The following is a 16,421-nucleotide window of genomic DNA, read 5'->3' on the forward strand; positions in this document are numbered from 1 at the left end:
TATGTGGCTAGTGGCTACAGTTCTGCAGAGTGAAACTCTAAAAAGGCCCCTAGATGGGCGCCTGGCTGGCTCAGTCAGTAGAGCATGCAACTCGATCTCAGAGTTTTGAGTTCAAGCCCCACGCTGGGCAGAGAACTTACTTTAGAAAAATTTTTTTCATAGACCTCTAGCATTTTACATAATCTTTGAACAGCTGTGTGGGGAAAAACATGGATGTCAGAGGAGGCCAGACCTGGGTTCTAAACTTAATCCCACCACTTGCTAGCAGTGCAACCTTCTGCAAATTACTTCATTTCCCTGAACTTCATTCTCCTTATTTGGACAACAGAATATTAGGACCTTTCTTGCAGAATTTTAGTGCAAATTCAAGATAATGCACGTAAATAGAACAGAGAGGCTCTCAACAAACGGTAGTTATTTTCCCAGTTATCGTGTCCTTCAGGGATACAATTTCACAGGTCTTCTGACTTCACCTGTCCCGTCCTGATCAAGGGCCGGGACTTAATTATTACCCCACGCATCAACAGCCGTGCTCCTACAGATGCAGCCCCTGTCTGTCGAGAATGCAACCTGCTCCGGAATTGATTCGGGTCCTCAGCTGTGGGCGAGCCAGGAAGCCAAGTCCTCTGTGCCTCCGGAACTGCTGACTTCCTCTTACCCTGTGTCCCCTCCACCTCACACGAGCATTCAGGAATTCACAAAACTCGTCCCCATGATCGCATACCAAGCTGACACTCTGTCCAGTGCCACCCGAACACCTGTTGGTGGTTTCTGGTACTTCCCTCCTGAACTCTCCCCTTGACTTCCCCTAATATTTTATGGCTTCTTTATTTGGAAATGCTTGCAGATAACCTTTCATTTTGTAATTGCTCAGTGATTCAGAATATGCAGAAATAGAAATGCAACAAGCTACACTTATGGCTAACCCAGCATTAGTTTAGTTACCAAAATAAAACAAGGCAAAAGAGACTATGTTTTAGAAGGAATGTTCCAATAAAACAATAAAAACTGTTGCAGTCCCTATCTAGATTTAAGATTTTAAGTAATTTCTACACCCAAAGTGGGACTCGAGCCTACAACCTCAAGATCGAGAGTCACATGCTCTACCGACTGAGCCAGCCAGGCACCCAGTCTCTAAAAATTAATACAATGTGTTAAAAGCCTGTTCCAAGTGTTCCACTGGTCCATCCTCTGGTAAATGGAACCTGTCCACAGCTCCAGTGACCAAGTCTTAAAGTGGACGTAAATGAGTGGCTAAGAGAAGTAGGATAACTTTTCTTCTTCTTTTAACTTTATTTATTTTGAGAGAGAGTGAGCGAGCACAAGCGGAAGATGCACAGAGCGAGAGGGCGAGAGAGAATCCCAAGCAGGCTCCGCACTCAGCACAGAGCCCAACACAGGGTTAGAACTCTTAAATCGCGAGATCATGACCTGAGCCAAAATCGAGAATCAGGTGCTTAATCAACTGAGCCACCCAGGGGGCCCTAAATTTTCTATTAATAATAATTACTGGAATGTTAAGCTGCTGTCTTCTTCCTGTTGGGGGCTGGGGAGGGGGGGGGAAGAAGCTGAAATACAGACTGACGTTCTGGTAGGATTTCACTCTGGATTTGAGTAAGCCATTAGACAAAAGGTTTCCAGTTAGCTTGGAATTCCTGCTAACTTCTGAGCGCCTCCCCCCAACCCCACCCCTGCCCCGACAGGCCCAACAGTCTTGAAGGACTGTTTACTCAAGGACAGTCTGAAATCAAATGGGGCAAATGACTTTGGACTCTCAAATGTGGTGAAGGTCTAGTTTTTTAAAACTAACCTGGAAATGGAAGTTAAAACTCAATGAAGGAATACAATTAACCTGGATCCAGACAAACCTGTAAGTACATTATAACCAGCTAGTCCAGTCTTCTTCCACCTTCCCATACTTCTATACTTAACCTGAATCTGGAACCCATGTAGATCGTTCACTCAACTCACTGTTCGACTTTGTCTGAAAAGTAAATGCATTTAAGAGCATTCAAGACACTGAACCTTTCGTGGTAACAGTTAAACTCAAAATAGGTCAATTCCAGAAAGGCATTCATTTCAAGGGGACTTTTGTCTGTGGTTATTTTGAAAACCACTGCTTTTAAAACTGACATTATGAAGCTTAAAAATAGGCCCTCCTACTAAGGATCCTGGACTAAAATACCCTTTCCTCTCCTCATTTCCTTATTCCCTTTTCACTCAAACACCTAAGAGAGTGGTGATATAGAGGGCCGCCTGTTCAAGAACTTCAGATTACTTGAAAAAAATGCAGATTATTAGTTTAAAAAAATTTATTTAGGATACTGGATAAAGTTACCAAAATTTGGTGCTGGATAAACCTAGAAAATTTTCCAACCAAGTATCCCAAATGAAAACATGTAATATATACACCATAAGAAAATCTAAGCCTGAAAACCACCTCCTCCACTCCAGCTGTGTGAACTCCCAGCAAGTTCCTTCTCCCCTCTGGGTCTGGTTTCATCTCCCAAATGCAGGGAGGAGTCTAGAGGATATGCAAGGTCCCATCCACCCCGAACAGGCTCTGCTTCTATAAAGCTAGGCAGCTGCTTCCTATTTTCATGGCTCCTTGGAAAGAGCAGAAATGTTCCTTGCCCAGAAGGTCCTTGGGAAGCGTCATTATAGTTAATGGTATTCCCCTGGGACATAAGAACTGCTTTTGAGAGCGATGAAAGATGGATATAAAATACAGCGGTGTTCAGAGGAAAAAATAAGTTATGTTTTGAAGATGACACTAGTAAATCCAGAAATGCATTTATATTCAATCCAAAAGTCACTAGATATAGGGGGCACCTAGGTGGCTCAGTCGCTTAAGCAGCCGACTTCAGCTCAGGTCATGATTTCACAGTCTGTGAGTTCAAGTCCCGTATTGGGCTCTGTGCTGACAGCTCAGAGCCTGGAGCCTGTCTCAGATTCTGTGTCTCCCGCTCTCTATGCCCCTCCTCTGCCTGCTTGCACACACTCTCTCAAAAAAATGAATGAACAGTAAAAAAAAAAATTTTTAAGTTACTAGATATAATTGAATTTAACAAAGCCGCAGGATATAAACAATTCATACAACTCAAACCATGGTCAAGATGGCAAATACAAATTTAAAAATGTTCAACCATAACGGCAACAAAATGTTAACTCTTTGAAATATTAACTCAGGACACAACAGAATTATTCAGAAGGAACTAACACCACAACAGAAGAAAGAGGAGACATTAATAAATGGAGAGGTACACCATGAAAGTTTCTCAAGTTTTCATTAAGGATGCCTGGCTAGCTCAGTCAGTAGAGCATGTGCCTCTTGATCTCAAGGTTGTGAGTTCAAGCCACACACTGGGCATAGAGATTACTTAAAAATCTTTTTAAAAAATCTTAAGTTTCCATTAACCCTACCAAATTAAAAAAAAAAAAAAAGACTATCAAAACTACATAAGAGTTACCAGGAAATTTTAGAAATACACTGAAATACCATAAAGACCAAATAAAAGTAAACCGGAAAAATACAACAGATAGGTAGATAAACTTAACAAACTCTAGTAAGATACTGGAACTCAACAATTAGGCCCATTCCTCCAATCAAACACATTAATAAATCCCAGATGGGACGGAATTAGCCATATAAAAGAGAAAAAAGGCTGTAAGAAAAAGAAGCCACACGTTCCTGCGAAGTTGTGACGAGATATGTCCAAATACTAAAAGAAAGTAGGCTATCCCATACAAAAGACATGTTTCCAAAGACAAAAAAAAAACAAAAATGTTTTCTGAACGCAACATAAAAGGAAAACATCCCAGTGGGACAATGTAGTAGCCACATAACTGATAAAACTTTAAAATACAAAAAGCACACTGACCCCAACAAACCACAAGACAAGTAACTGTGCAGAGGTTAATGGAAGACATGAATGAACAAATAAAATACAAAGCAACATAATAACTATTTAGATGAATCTATCAAGAAATCACCAGAGAAGAAAAGTTTGCACGCAGCCTTTCAAAATGTCTAGCTGGTGCCACCAAAGCGGCCCCCCTACCTCTCCAGCTTCATCTCCCACGACCCGCGCCTATGCACCCAGCACGCTCAACTCCTTGCCGGCTCCTCCAGGCATCCCAGGCTTTCCCACTTATGTGGAGCGGCTCTTCCTGCCATGCCCTGCCCCCCCCATTCCCATGGAAATCCTAGCCATCCTTCAAGACCCAGCTCAAATGTCATCTCTTCCGTGAAGGCTCTCCTAATCTCCCCCACTGGATGTGCCATCTTCCTCTTCTCAGTGAGCTCTGACAGTACTTTCTTTGTACATCAGGGCACTTTTCTTACTCTGCAACCATTTGTGTCCTTCCTCTTGGGCCCCTGCTACCTCTCCCTCTCCTCCTAGGAGATTTTCGAATCCCTGGAGGCAAAGGCAATCTTACTCAACTACCTACAGCTTCGAGGACAGTGAGTTACATTAAGCATTCAATAAAGACAGCTTAAATGGAATTGATGAAATACAGAAAATAATCCCATTTCAAAAATACAGCCCCCCTAGCTTCTAAGATAAAGCAGACTGACCTTCAAAGGAGCCCTTTAGTGCCTATTAAACTATCAAAAAATCACTAAATTTTACAAAACAACAACAGCAACAAAAAAACCTTCCTGAGGTTTAAGAAAGTTGAAATATAATTGGTTGCATCTTTTTTTGGAACATATTCTCTAAACACGTAACAGCAGTAACATGGTTCGTCGCCTCTGATTTGGTGTGAAAATTAATCTAAAAGCAGAATAAATTGGTTCAAAACACAAGACCATCAGTACCTAATAAAAATCTGGAAGTCACCTAAATAATCAATGAAAGTATCATTTATAAAGCCAGACCCAATCAAATTCTACCCTTCGGCCAAAAAATGACAAGCAGGAGAATTATGTCTATGTGTAAAACCGAGGGGGTTGGAGAGGACACATCCACTGATCACAACCATGTAAATAATCGAATCACCAAAAAGCTACACTAGAAAACTTAATGTCTGTAGTTCCCTTTTTCAAAAGGTGTTTTTACATTCAAAAATTTTTTTAAAGTTCTACTAAAACAGGCAAATATTCAAAAAAAAGGAGGGTTGGGGGGGAAGAGGCCACACCACCCTTGTCCACTTTTTCTTAACCCCTGTGTAACCTCTTCTTAACCTGACTCCCCTGCTGACATCAAAGCAGGATGCCCCTGGGAGCTACAATGAGAAATTCGAGGCAGGATCAACATTTTCCACAGTCTGCCCTGCACCAGGATCCAGAGAACGAACACCTGCTATTTCAAAACAAAACACCATTCATCCTCGGAGGAGTTAACTTAGCAAACAGGTACAGGAGCCTCCAAACGAATGGCTCGCATGGGATTTCAGGTAACAGAACCAGGGCACAGGACATGAAGTGAAGACACAAGAGGCAGTAAGACAATAACATGATGTTCCAAAACCAGCAGCTTCTGGAAGGAAACAACATAGACAAAATTGGGACCTTCAGCTTTCTTTTCAGGCTCAACCTTCCTTTCTGCCCAGCCTGTGGGTTCTCTGGGTTTGTTTTCTCAACATGTCAGAAACATTCACCACGGCTTAACCTGTGCTTCCTGGGGAGGCTGTGGAAATACTACCAACTCATACATACAAAGGAAAGCTAGCAAGATGGTTTTTTGTTGTTGTTGATTTCTTTGTTTAAACATTATTTTGGTTTTGTCCAATCTACCAATGATTTGCTGTATCAACAGTGTTACAGACCCAGGGGTCTAAAAAGGTATGGTCCCTAATCAAGTTGAAGGAAAAGAGACATAGAAAAAACAGTTAGTGAATAAGAAAACATTATGGTTTTAAAATGATATTGCATTTAACGCGATGTTTATTACACAATCTAGACCAGAAGTACAAAAGAGGAAAGAGAAAATGTGAATTAACATTAAAAAGGGCATTAAGACTCAGGATGAATTTTGCTCTTTGGGTACTTTTAAATTATGTATTAGGAATTTTTCGAAACATACAGAAAGATGGAAAGAATAAAAGGGAAACTCATAAACTAACCAACTAACCAACTGAGAACATTTTGCCTCATTTGCCTCATCTACTATGTGTGCATGTGTATCTTTTTTCCTGAACCCTTTTTTTTAAATGTTTATTTATTTATTTTTGAGAGAGACAGAGAGCACAAGTGAGGGAGGGGCAGAAAAAGAGAGAGAGAGAGAAAGAGATACAGAATCCAAAGCAGGCTCCAGGCTCTGAGCTGTCAACCCAGAGCCCTACGCAAGGCTCAAACCCACGAATCGTGAGATCATGACCTGAGCTGACATCAGACTCTTAACCTGACTGATCCACTCAGGCACCCCTTTCCTGAATCATTTCAAGTAAGTTTCATGCATCACCTATGAATAACAACTTTCTCCTACATAATCATAATACATCTAAAAAATTAATAATTCTCTATTCAAATTTCCCAGATTGTCCCAAGAATACATTTTATAGCTATTTCATTTTTGAAGCAGTATCCACCCAAGGTTCATGCATTACATTTGGTTAGCATGTCCCCTTAAGTCCGTTATTCTAAAACCACACCACTCCCCCCCCCTCCCTGACTTTTGCCTGTGACACTGACTTTCTAAAGAAACTGGGTCAGTTGTCATAGAGAATGTTCCACATCCTGGATTTGTCTGATTGTTTCCTCCTGGTGTCATTTAACTTGTTCCTCTGTCCCTGCATTTACTGTAAACAGGAAGTTGGGTTTCAGGCTTGATTAGATACAGGTTTGGCTCAGATTTAAAAAAAATTTTTTTAATGTTTATTTTTGAGAGACAGAGACAGAGCACAAATGGGGGAGGGGCAGTGAGCGAGGGAGACACAGAATCCGGAGCAGGCTCTAGGCTCTGAGCCATCAGCACAGGGCTCGATGCAGGACTCGAACCCACAAACTGAGAGATCATGACCTGAGGCAAAGTTGGACGTTCAACCGACTGGGCCACCCAGGCGCCCTGTGGTTTGGCTTAGATTTTAAGACAGGCAGCATATAAAATGTCCAAATCAACATGATTTATCAACATTTGTAATCTGGTATTAAGAGCAAAAGAGAACAGCTTTTTGAGGAGGAAGAAATCAAAGTGGCATCATTAACAACACTTCCCCTTTGAACAGCATGCGAAGTGCTTTCACATGCGTAGTGCTTTCACATGCGTTATTTCAAATGATGCTCACCTGCTCTCCTTCCCTCACAGGTTTGTTATATTATCATCCTCGCTTTACTCATAAGGAAAACGGAAGCTCACGGAAGTTAAATGACATGGCCGAGATCAACAATTAAGAAGTGATATAACTAAGTCTCGAAGCCAAGTCCTAAAGTAGCATGGAGTTACTCAGAAAACACTATGTGGGAGATGAGATTTATGCCAGGTCTTGAAAGATGGGCAGGATTCATTCATTCCAGACAGTCTGCTATATGCCAGGGAAACAGCGGTACACAAGAAAGTCACGGTCCCTGCCCTCACAGAAGCTAAAGCGTGGTGACACAGAGAAAAAAAAATAAAATCATGTAGGAAAGCGGAGGAAGGCATTCCAGACAAAGGAAACCATGCGAGGAAGAACAGACAGAGGTAGGAAGCAGTATGCTGGAGCAAAGGGAGGCCAGTAAAGGGGTCAGTGTGGATCACAACAGGTGCAACTGGGAAAGAGAAAAATCAAACCAGATGGGTAAGGCAAGGCCAACAGCTACTCTACTAAAGTATCCTCTGCCTTTCTTGCAAAGATGCAGAAGTGAAAGTAAGAATATTCTTTTTTTTAAAAGATTTTTTTAATGTTTACTTATTTTTGAGAGAGAGACAGAGTACAAGCAGGGGAGGGATAGAGAGAGAGGGAGACATGAATCTGAAGCAGCAGGCTCCAAGCTCCGAGCTGTCGGCACAGAAACCGACGCGGAGCTCGAACCCGCAGACCATGAGATCACAACCTGAGCCGAAGTCAGACGTCTAACTGACTGAGCCACCCAGGTGCCCCGAAAGGAGAATATTCTAAATGTTCATGACCAAACAAGGGCCCCACATATCTCCTGGCCATGGGTGAAGTCATCTTTATGAACCTTTTTGCCCTTTCTGTATCTGCTGCAACAACAGCAGAGGGCGTTCTTCCCAAGAACACAGGCTTTGGCTGGCCTTACCCTTCACCTGAAGTTCTCAAACGACAGCACCAGTTATCAGTTATTGCGGCCTAAGAGCGGTAGACACATCCAAGTTCACAACTACAAAATGAGTCCCAGAAAAGGCCCTAAGAGACCCCCGAAAAGCACATCAGCCTGTCTTCGCCCCACCCTCAAGGGCCTTCACATTGTAACGGACGTGTGTCCCTTACAAACCTGGCAGAAGTGCTGATGCCATGAGTTATGCCCTGAATGCAACAATAAGTAATAATTAAGTACGTCTGAGTGTTTTAGAGTTACGGTGAAAGAGTTCAAAGGCCAAAATCTGTGGATGCCACCAAGGCCAAGCAATGCAGCCTTCTGTTTGCTCAGCACCTCATGGCCTTCAAAGCACTATTACACGTGCGACCTTGTGTAATCTTCACGACACTCCCTCAAGGGAGGTAGGCATGCTCTGTGTCATCACCAGGTCGCTACTGAACACCGGACGACGTTCTCCTCACTGGGCAAGGAACACAGCCAAGCCCCCACCTTCGTGAAGCTTACGTATTAGCGAGGCAGGGGAGCGCAAAAACACTTGACACACAGGGTGATGTTAGTCGGAAGTGCTCTGAAGAAAAACCGGGCAACATAACGGGGTAGAGAAGGACAGGGAGTGCTGTATTACAGACAGAGCGATCACGGATGACCTCTGTGAAGAGACATTTGTACAGAGATCTGAAGGAAATGAGAAGAAGCGTCCAGTGCACATTTTGGGGAGAAGAGCATCCCAGGTTAGATGGAATGGCAAATGCAAAAGCTCTGACCTGAGACTATGCCCAACCCGCTGTGGGACAGCACAGAGAACAGTGGGCTGGAGCGCACGAGTAGAGGGGGCAGTGGAAGAAAACCAAGGACCTGACTGGGTGGGGCCTTTGTAGGCCATTAAGGTAAAGATTCTGTAAGCCATTATCATCTCCACTGGACAGGTAAGGAAACTAAAAGTCAGGGAGTACAGGAGCACCGGGGTGACTTGGTCAGTTAAGAGTCATCTCTTGATTTCGGCTCAGGTCATGATCCCACAGTTCGGTTCGTGAGTTTGAGTCCCTCATCTGGCTCTGTGCCAAGCCTGCTTGGGATTCTCTCCTCTCTCTGCCCCTCCCCTACACGTGCTCGCACGCGCTCTCTCTCTCTCAAAATAAATAAATAGACTTAAAAAAAAAAAGTCACTGGGAATGCAAGCTGGTGCAGCCACTCTGGAAAACACTATGGAGGTTCCTCAAAAAATTAAAATAGAACTACCCTATGACCCAAGAATTGCACTATTATTTATCCAAGGAATACAGGTGTGCTGTTTTGAAGGGACACATGCACCCCATGTTTATAGCAGCACTATCCACAATAGCCAAAGTATGGAAAGAGCCCAAATGTCCATCGATGGATGAATGGATAAAGAAGATGTGGTATATATACACAACGGAGTATTACTCGGCAATCAAAAAGAATGAAATCTTGCCATTTGCAACTACGTGGATGGAACTGGAGGCTACTATGCTAAATGAAGTTAGTCAGAGAGGGACAAAAATCATATGACTTCACTCATATGAGGACTTTGAGAGACAAAACAGATGAACATAAGGGAAGGCAAACAATAATATAAAAACAGGGAGGGGGACAAAACAGAAGAGACTCATAAATATGGAGAATAAACCGAGGGTTACGGGAAGGGTTGTGGGAGGGGGGATGGGATAAATGAGGGGCACTAAGGAATCTACTCCTGAAATCACTGTTGCACTATATTCTAACTAATTTGGATGTAAATTTTAAAAAATTAAAAAATAAAAAATAAAAAAAAGTCGGGAAGTACAAAGGACTCGTGTGAAATCAAGGTTTGTGTGAAAATGTGAGGTTTGGGGGAAATGCCCTGTGCCGCGATTTCTTCTCGGGGCTCAGTGTTCTCGTCATGAATGAAAAGTGTTCTTTAAGAAACAAAGAAAGAGATTAAGGATGTGCCTCATCATGGAAGGAGACCCAACGTACCCCGAGCAATGCCATTTCTGAGTACATTCCACAGGAAACTCTCACGAGAGTCCAAAAGGAGACGTGCACAAGGATGGTCGTGACCGCGCTGTTTGATGCAGCCGGAGGTTGAAAACAAAGTTGTCTAAATCTAGAGGAATCAACAGAGGAGGGGAAGTAAAATGTGGTATGTGCACAGGAACGGTCAATAGTATCACGTAGCATCATGAATAGAGGTCAGAAACACGGTATCTGGTTAAAAAAAAGTAAAGACAAACCGGAACAAAAGTTGGGGGTGGTCACTCTGTTCAAATATTCCTGGTTCTCCTCCTTCCCAGAAGCCCCCCTTCCTTTGAAGGCCAGCGTGGCCATGTGACTTGCTTTGGCCAAGGAAATGGAAGAAGTGACATGTGTCACTTCTGGACAAAAACTTTAGGAGACAACGTGGTTTACAAAATGCCCTTCTCATGTGAACGTATTTCAGAGACGGTGCCTCCATAAGCCTGGATCCCTAATGGAAGCCAGTGAACAGAGACTCCCACTAACCTGCAAGTGTGTTAAACTGTAAGATTTTTTGGTTGTGTGTTAGCTCGGCGTAACCTAATCTATCCCAACTGAGGCACATTTACAGCACAATAGTAATTTTTATAAAATCTGAATATACTTAGAGTAAACAACATGATGATCTGATACACATAGACAAATGATGATTACAGTCAAGCTAATTAACAAATATATTCCTTATACAGTTACCATTTTTTGTGCGCAGGACAGCACTTGAAATCTACTATCCTAGCAAATTTCCGGTATTCAATACAGTATTATTAACTATAGTCACCATGCTGTACACTAGATCTTTAGACTTATTCATACTACGTTAACTGCAACTTTTTCCCCTTTTTTTTTTTTTTTTTTTTGAGAGAGAGAGAGAAAGAGTGTGAGTACACGAGCCAAGGAAAGACAGAGACAATCTCTAACGTGAGGCTCCATCCCAAGACCCTGGGCTCATGACCCCAGCCCAAATCAAGCGTCAAGTCGGATGCTCAACTGACAGCCACCCAGGCGCCCCTTAACTGCAACGTCGTACCCTCTGACCAACACCCCCACCTCCCCATCCCTGATCTCTCTGCTCTGCTTCTATTTTTTTTTAGATCCCACACGTAAGTGAGATCATGCAGTAATTTTTTTTTCTGCGTCCGGCTTATTTCATTTAAATTTTTTTTTTTTTTACATTTATTTATTTTTTGAGAGACACAGAGAGACAGAGCACAAGTTGGGGAGGGGCAGAGAGAGAGAGACACAGAATCCGAAGCAGGCTCCAGGCTCCGAGCTGTCAGTACAGAGCCAGACGCGGGGCTCGAACTCACAAACCGTGAGATCATGACCTGAGCCGAAGTCGGATGCCCAGCCGACTGAGCCACCCAGGTGCCCCGGCTTACTTCATTTAATATAACATCTTCCAGGTACATCCACGTTGTCACAAATTGTAGGATCTCCTTTTTTTAAGGCTGAATAACAACACAGTCACATTCAGCACTCTACGCACAGAAACACACAAAACAACGCCATCTACCTCCCAAAGGTACACATACCCAACAAAACATGGAACTATAAGACCATGCATTCAATACCGTAGAGTGGGTGAGTGGGTGCCTGTGAAAGAAAAGGAAATGGAGAGGGGGAAATGACTGCAAAGGGGAAGACAAAAGAAAAAACGGAAAAGTATAAAAAGGTTTGCTAAATACATTGTACAAATATTAGAAATTTAAGTCACCCACTGATTTACTCAAACATTTTGGCACTTCATATGTGCCAGCTACCGTATTCCATGTACTACTTACAGAGCAATGAATCAGGAAAAGGCTGCCCTAACCTTATAGTTTATGGTGTACAGAAGAGAGGGATCTTTCAAACATCCTAGTAAAAAAAAGTTAGAGACAGTGAACAAATGTCATTTAAAGAAAAAAAAAAAAATCAGGTGATGGGCACTAGCGGGCTCAGTCAGTGGAGTATGCAACTCTTATTCTCGAGGTCCGGCGTGAGTTCGAGGCCCACACTGGGCATGGAGGCTACTTAAAAAAAAAGGAGAAGGAGAAGGAGAAGGAGAAGGAGGAGGAGGAGGAGGAGGAGGAGGAGGAGGAGGAGGAGGAAGAAAAGAAAAGAAAAGAAAAAAAAGACAGGCACTCTTTTAAGTGCCCTGTCTTAAAAAAAAAAAATCTGGTGAACATGGGAAAGTGACCTCCTTTAGAGATTAGGTGGTCTGTGAACACCTCTGAGGAAATGACACTGAGGCAGAGATGATGATTGCTTCCTTCCTAGCATGGGCAGAGGAAGCGATGATTCATTCTAGGCAAAGGGAGCAGCATGTGCAAGGGCCTGGAGGGAACACAGACCATCCCAAGGAGGAAGTGAAAGAAGACTAGCAGAATGGAAGAAAGGAGCGGCAGGAAATGTGGTCGAAGAGATGGGGGTGGGGGGCCCCAGTGGGCAAATCACTTGGTCTCACAGCCCGATAGGAGTCTGGATTTCATTCTAACTGCAATGGAACCAGGAAACCATTTTAAACGGGAATAATATGATCTTATTTCCAATTCATTTCATGCTAACACTTAGCTCCCTTGCAATATGCTCAGACATTTCTGCAAAACTCGCAAAAGAGGTATTTGTGCCCTCTTTTTCTTCAAGGACCCCCACAACTTGCATAAACTTCAGGTCCCATGTAACCCAGCTCTGTCTGAATGCTTTAAGTGCTAAGTTAGAGGTAAAGCCCAAAGTGCCAAGCAACCACAGAGGAGAAGCAACCTTGCCAGTTACCAAGAGATCCTTAATGTCACTGGACAGGACCGCGTTCCGAACTGTGCCCCGGTCTAATCACAGAAATCACGAGAACAGCAGCCTTGCTTGAGAAATACTCTTAAAGGTGAAAGCTGAAGGTGCGTACAGCTTTCCTCCCATTCGTGCCAGAAGTGTAGGGCAACAGTCCCTGTTTGTCTCAGGCAGCCTACACAGAGATGCCTCCTATTGTAACACAGCAATGAGTCATGGAGGTACATGCAGATGATACAAAAACCTAAGCGATCGCTGGGAGAGCCCTTTATCCAGAAGCAAAGGCACCTTAACATACATACCCACCACCACAAACGGAAATTACCTTCTAGTTTCCTTCAGCTTTCTCAACATTACCCAGTAAGGAAGACACCAGCAGCAGCTAACATTTATGGAAGGTTTACTATGTATTATTAGCTCCCTGGATCTTCACAAAGACCATAGGTGGGTTCTATCAATTAGCTCCATTTTCTGCAGGTGAGAAAACTAAAACTAAGCCTTCGGGAGACTGAGAGACCAGCCCCAGGTCACAAAACCACAGAGTAACAGGGCCAAGGCTTCAACCTTAGCCTGACCCCAGAGTCCAACCTCTTAACCGCTGCTGAGAATCTCCCAGTCCCACCAAATTTTTCTGCCACCAACTCCAGGGTAGTTTATTCTTTTCCTCCTTGTATTTTCTTTTAATGAGATTCCTCCGCTTGGCAAAAATACAGTTGTGGTGTCACAATTAACAACAGAATGACAACAGGTACTTCCACTCAGTACCCACCTCCAAATCAAATAGGAGCAGGATGGTCAGGCCACAACATTCAACCAGCCACTGTGGTCAAAACTTGCCCTGCCCTGTGCTGGGGCACTTTTAGTTTGTTTTAAGGGGATAAAATCCTGTGCAGGAAGTCTGAATAAATGCCTACAAAGAATCTGACCTCTACAAGTCAATATTATGCAAAAGAGACACTTCAGGTTTTTTTGTTTTTGTTTTTTTTTTTGAGAAAGCACCAGTGGGGGAGGGGCATACGTGGAAGCGGGGGGGGGGGGGGGGGGGGGCAGGGAGAGAGAGGGAAAGAGAATATCTTAAGCAGGCTCCATGCTCAGTGCGGAGCCCAGGGCGGGGCTCCATCCCATGACCCTGGGATCATGACCTGAGCTAAAATCAAGAGTAGGATGCTTAACCGACTAAGCCACCCAGGCGCCCCAACATTACAGTAATGTACTGAAGGGGGTCTGCTGGGAGCAGGTCTGAGGAACCTGGCTCAGTTCACATGACAGGTCCACCACTGGCCTTGTGATCATGAAAGAGATGGACAGAGCCACGAACCCAGAAGGTCCCCAGGCTATTAAAATCTAAAGAGAGAAAGGAAGGTTATAGAAATCACCAAAGGGCAGAAGGCTCAGGCCTACTCCACCATTTCATCAGCTAGCTTCCATGCATCTCCAGTGTGCAAATAAAAGATTAAGAACCAAATATTTTCCGGTTAATTCTCCAGCTAGTCCGATCTCTCTCCCTCAGTCTTGTCCCTCACTCAGGACGCAACACGAGTTGTGGCAATTCAGAAACACCCAATGGCACAACCTCATCATTGTTTAATGAGATAAAGCGCTGGCTTGCGAACATACTGGAACCCGCAGGATGGAGCACCTTGTGTATGGTTTTCCTGGCTTTGAGTTCCTGTCTCAGGTCAGGAGTTTAGGGCTCATGGTAAAGTACGGAAAGCTAGAAGAGACACTAGTGGGGAGCATTTCTGAATGAATGAATGAATGAATGAATGAATGAAGCAAGCAGTTGAAGAAGAAGAAAGCAGCACCCTTGGAGACAAAATAGTTTCCAGGAAGAAGGCCAAGGACCCTCAGCCCCTGAAGTCGGCCAGGGGAAAGCCACGGGGATATTGGTGTACCCACGCCCCTGCTAGCCAGCGAGCAGCCGCAACGAGGCACTCCAGGCCCACAGGTGTCACGCACAAAGGTGAGGACACTGCTCACCAGTCCCAACTCCACACTTCATACCCTAAGCCGGCCTCAAAGACACAGAAGCGATCTTAATTCTTTCCAGGACATCTACTCCCTTCTCCCCTGTACAGACTAGGATCTGGGGAAAACAGCCGGGGAGGGGTGGGAGAGCAGGCAGTTTTCATCTTGGGGGGGGGGGGGGGGGGGGAGAAAGTGAATGGCCAGGGATCAAGGATGACTGCAAGGCTCGACAGAGGAGGAAAATCGGGACACCTTGGGTCCACCGACTGGTCTGAGTCAGGAGCACAATCTCTGCTTAGTCACCGATACCTCGGCAGCCAGGAGTTCCGCGCCCCTGCCAGCCCGAGACGTACGTGACGAACCCGAGCTGAGCCCCGCGCGCCGCGCACACCCGACTCGGCTCCTATACCCCAGCAGGGGCCTCCGCAGCCAGGCCCGGCGCTCGCCGCCCACCCCAGACTTACTCCGCCGAGCTGGTCCCGTTAACCGCGGAGCCGTCGGGGGCCGGGTTCAGCTGGATGGGCGTCGGCTTCTTCTTGGGCATTCTGGACCCGGGAAGGCGCTTCTAACTCCGAGGGGAGGGCGGCCCCTCTCTTGCTTCCTCCCTCTGAGCTGCCCCACGCCCGCCGCGCAGGGCCAAGTCGGGGCCACGGGCCCGGGGGCAGCCTTCGGGGGGCGCGCCCCGCGTGGTCCCTTCAGCGCCGAGGGGCCGCTGGCGGTCTCTGGGGACCCCCGCCCCACTCGCCCGGGGCTCGGCTTGGCGCGCAAGGAATCGAAGGACTTCCCAGGCGGCGCAGCTCGGCAGCGCGGGATTCCCTCCCTCTTTTCCTCAGTCAACCGGTCCCTAGGGTTCGATAGACACCGCCAAAGCCCTGCTCCAGCTTCAGCCTGGAAAGTACAGCCGCCGCCGGCGCCCTCCCCGCCGCTCCGCGCAGCCGTCCCAGGGAGGGAATGGAGGGCGGAGGAGGGGCGGGGAAGGGGGAAGCCTCGCCCCTCCACCCGGACTGCTGCGTTTCCCACACACCCACTCGGCTCCGCCCCTATTGCCGCGCCGACAGCCAATGGAAGCACGCCTCGGCGGCAGATGACGCGGAAATACGTCACGGGGGCGCGGCACGCTGCCCTGGGGGCGGAGTCCGGCTCTGGCTCCACAGCGCCCTCTGCTGCCCCGCGGCACTTAGGTAGAACCACCGGGAAAGGAGGTCGTGGGTCCCGGCTCCTGCAGCGAACAGCCAGGTGGGCTTCACCAGGCCCTGTTCGAGGCGGTCTCCTCGACTGGAGCGCCCCCCTGGGGCCGGGTCACATTGAAGGAGTTGAAATAATAACATGAATATGGAAAAAGATATCTTCTCATTTCTACAGGAGAGAATGCGTGGGGGAATAGAAAACTTGCCAGGAGACTCCTTGCGTCAAACAAACTGACAGATACATAGATTTATATAAAATTGTAATACGCACTACTCAA

General features: G+C 45.5%; 1 protein-coding gene across 2 annotated transcripts in view; it reads right to left on the bottom strand.

Annotated features, from left to right (window-relative positions):
• The window catches only part of MAP2K1 (mitogen-activated protein kinase kinase 1), a 79,372-nt gene extending 63,410 nt beyond the window's left edge, over positions 1-15,962 (bottom strand). The window contains exon 1 of one of the 2 annotated variants that reach the window (XM_019441714.2): positions 15,421-15,962. In XM_019441714.2, the coding sequence (XP_019297259.1) occupies positions 15,421-15,500 (80 nt within the window). In that variant the 5' untranslated portion in view covers positions 15,501-15,962. Of the gene's footprint in view, positions 1-4,061; positions 4,091-15,420 lie in introns of those variants that run through there. The other variant, XM_019441715.2, reaches the window with a different exon arrangement.
• Between the last annotated feature and the right edge of the window lie 459 nt (positions 15,963-16,421).

This window comes from Panthera pardus, unplaced genomic scaffold (genome assembly GCF_024362965.1).
Source record: "Panthera pardus isolate Hobbes unplaced genomic scaffold, ASM2436296v1 HiC_scaffold_24, whole genome shotgun sequence".
NCBI lineage: Eukaryota > Metazoa > Chordata > Mammalia > Carnivora > Felidae > Panthera > Panthera pardus.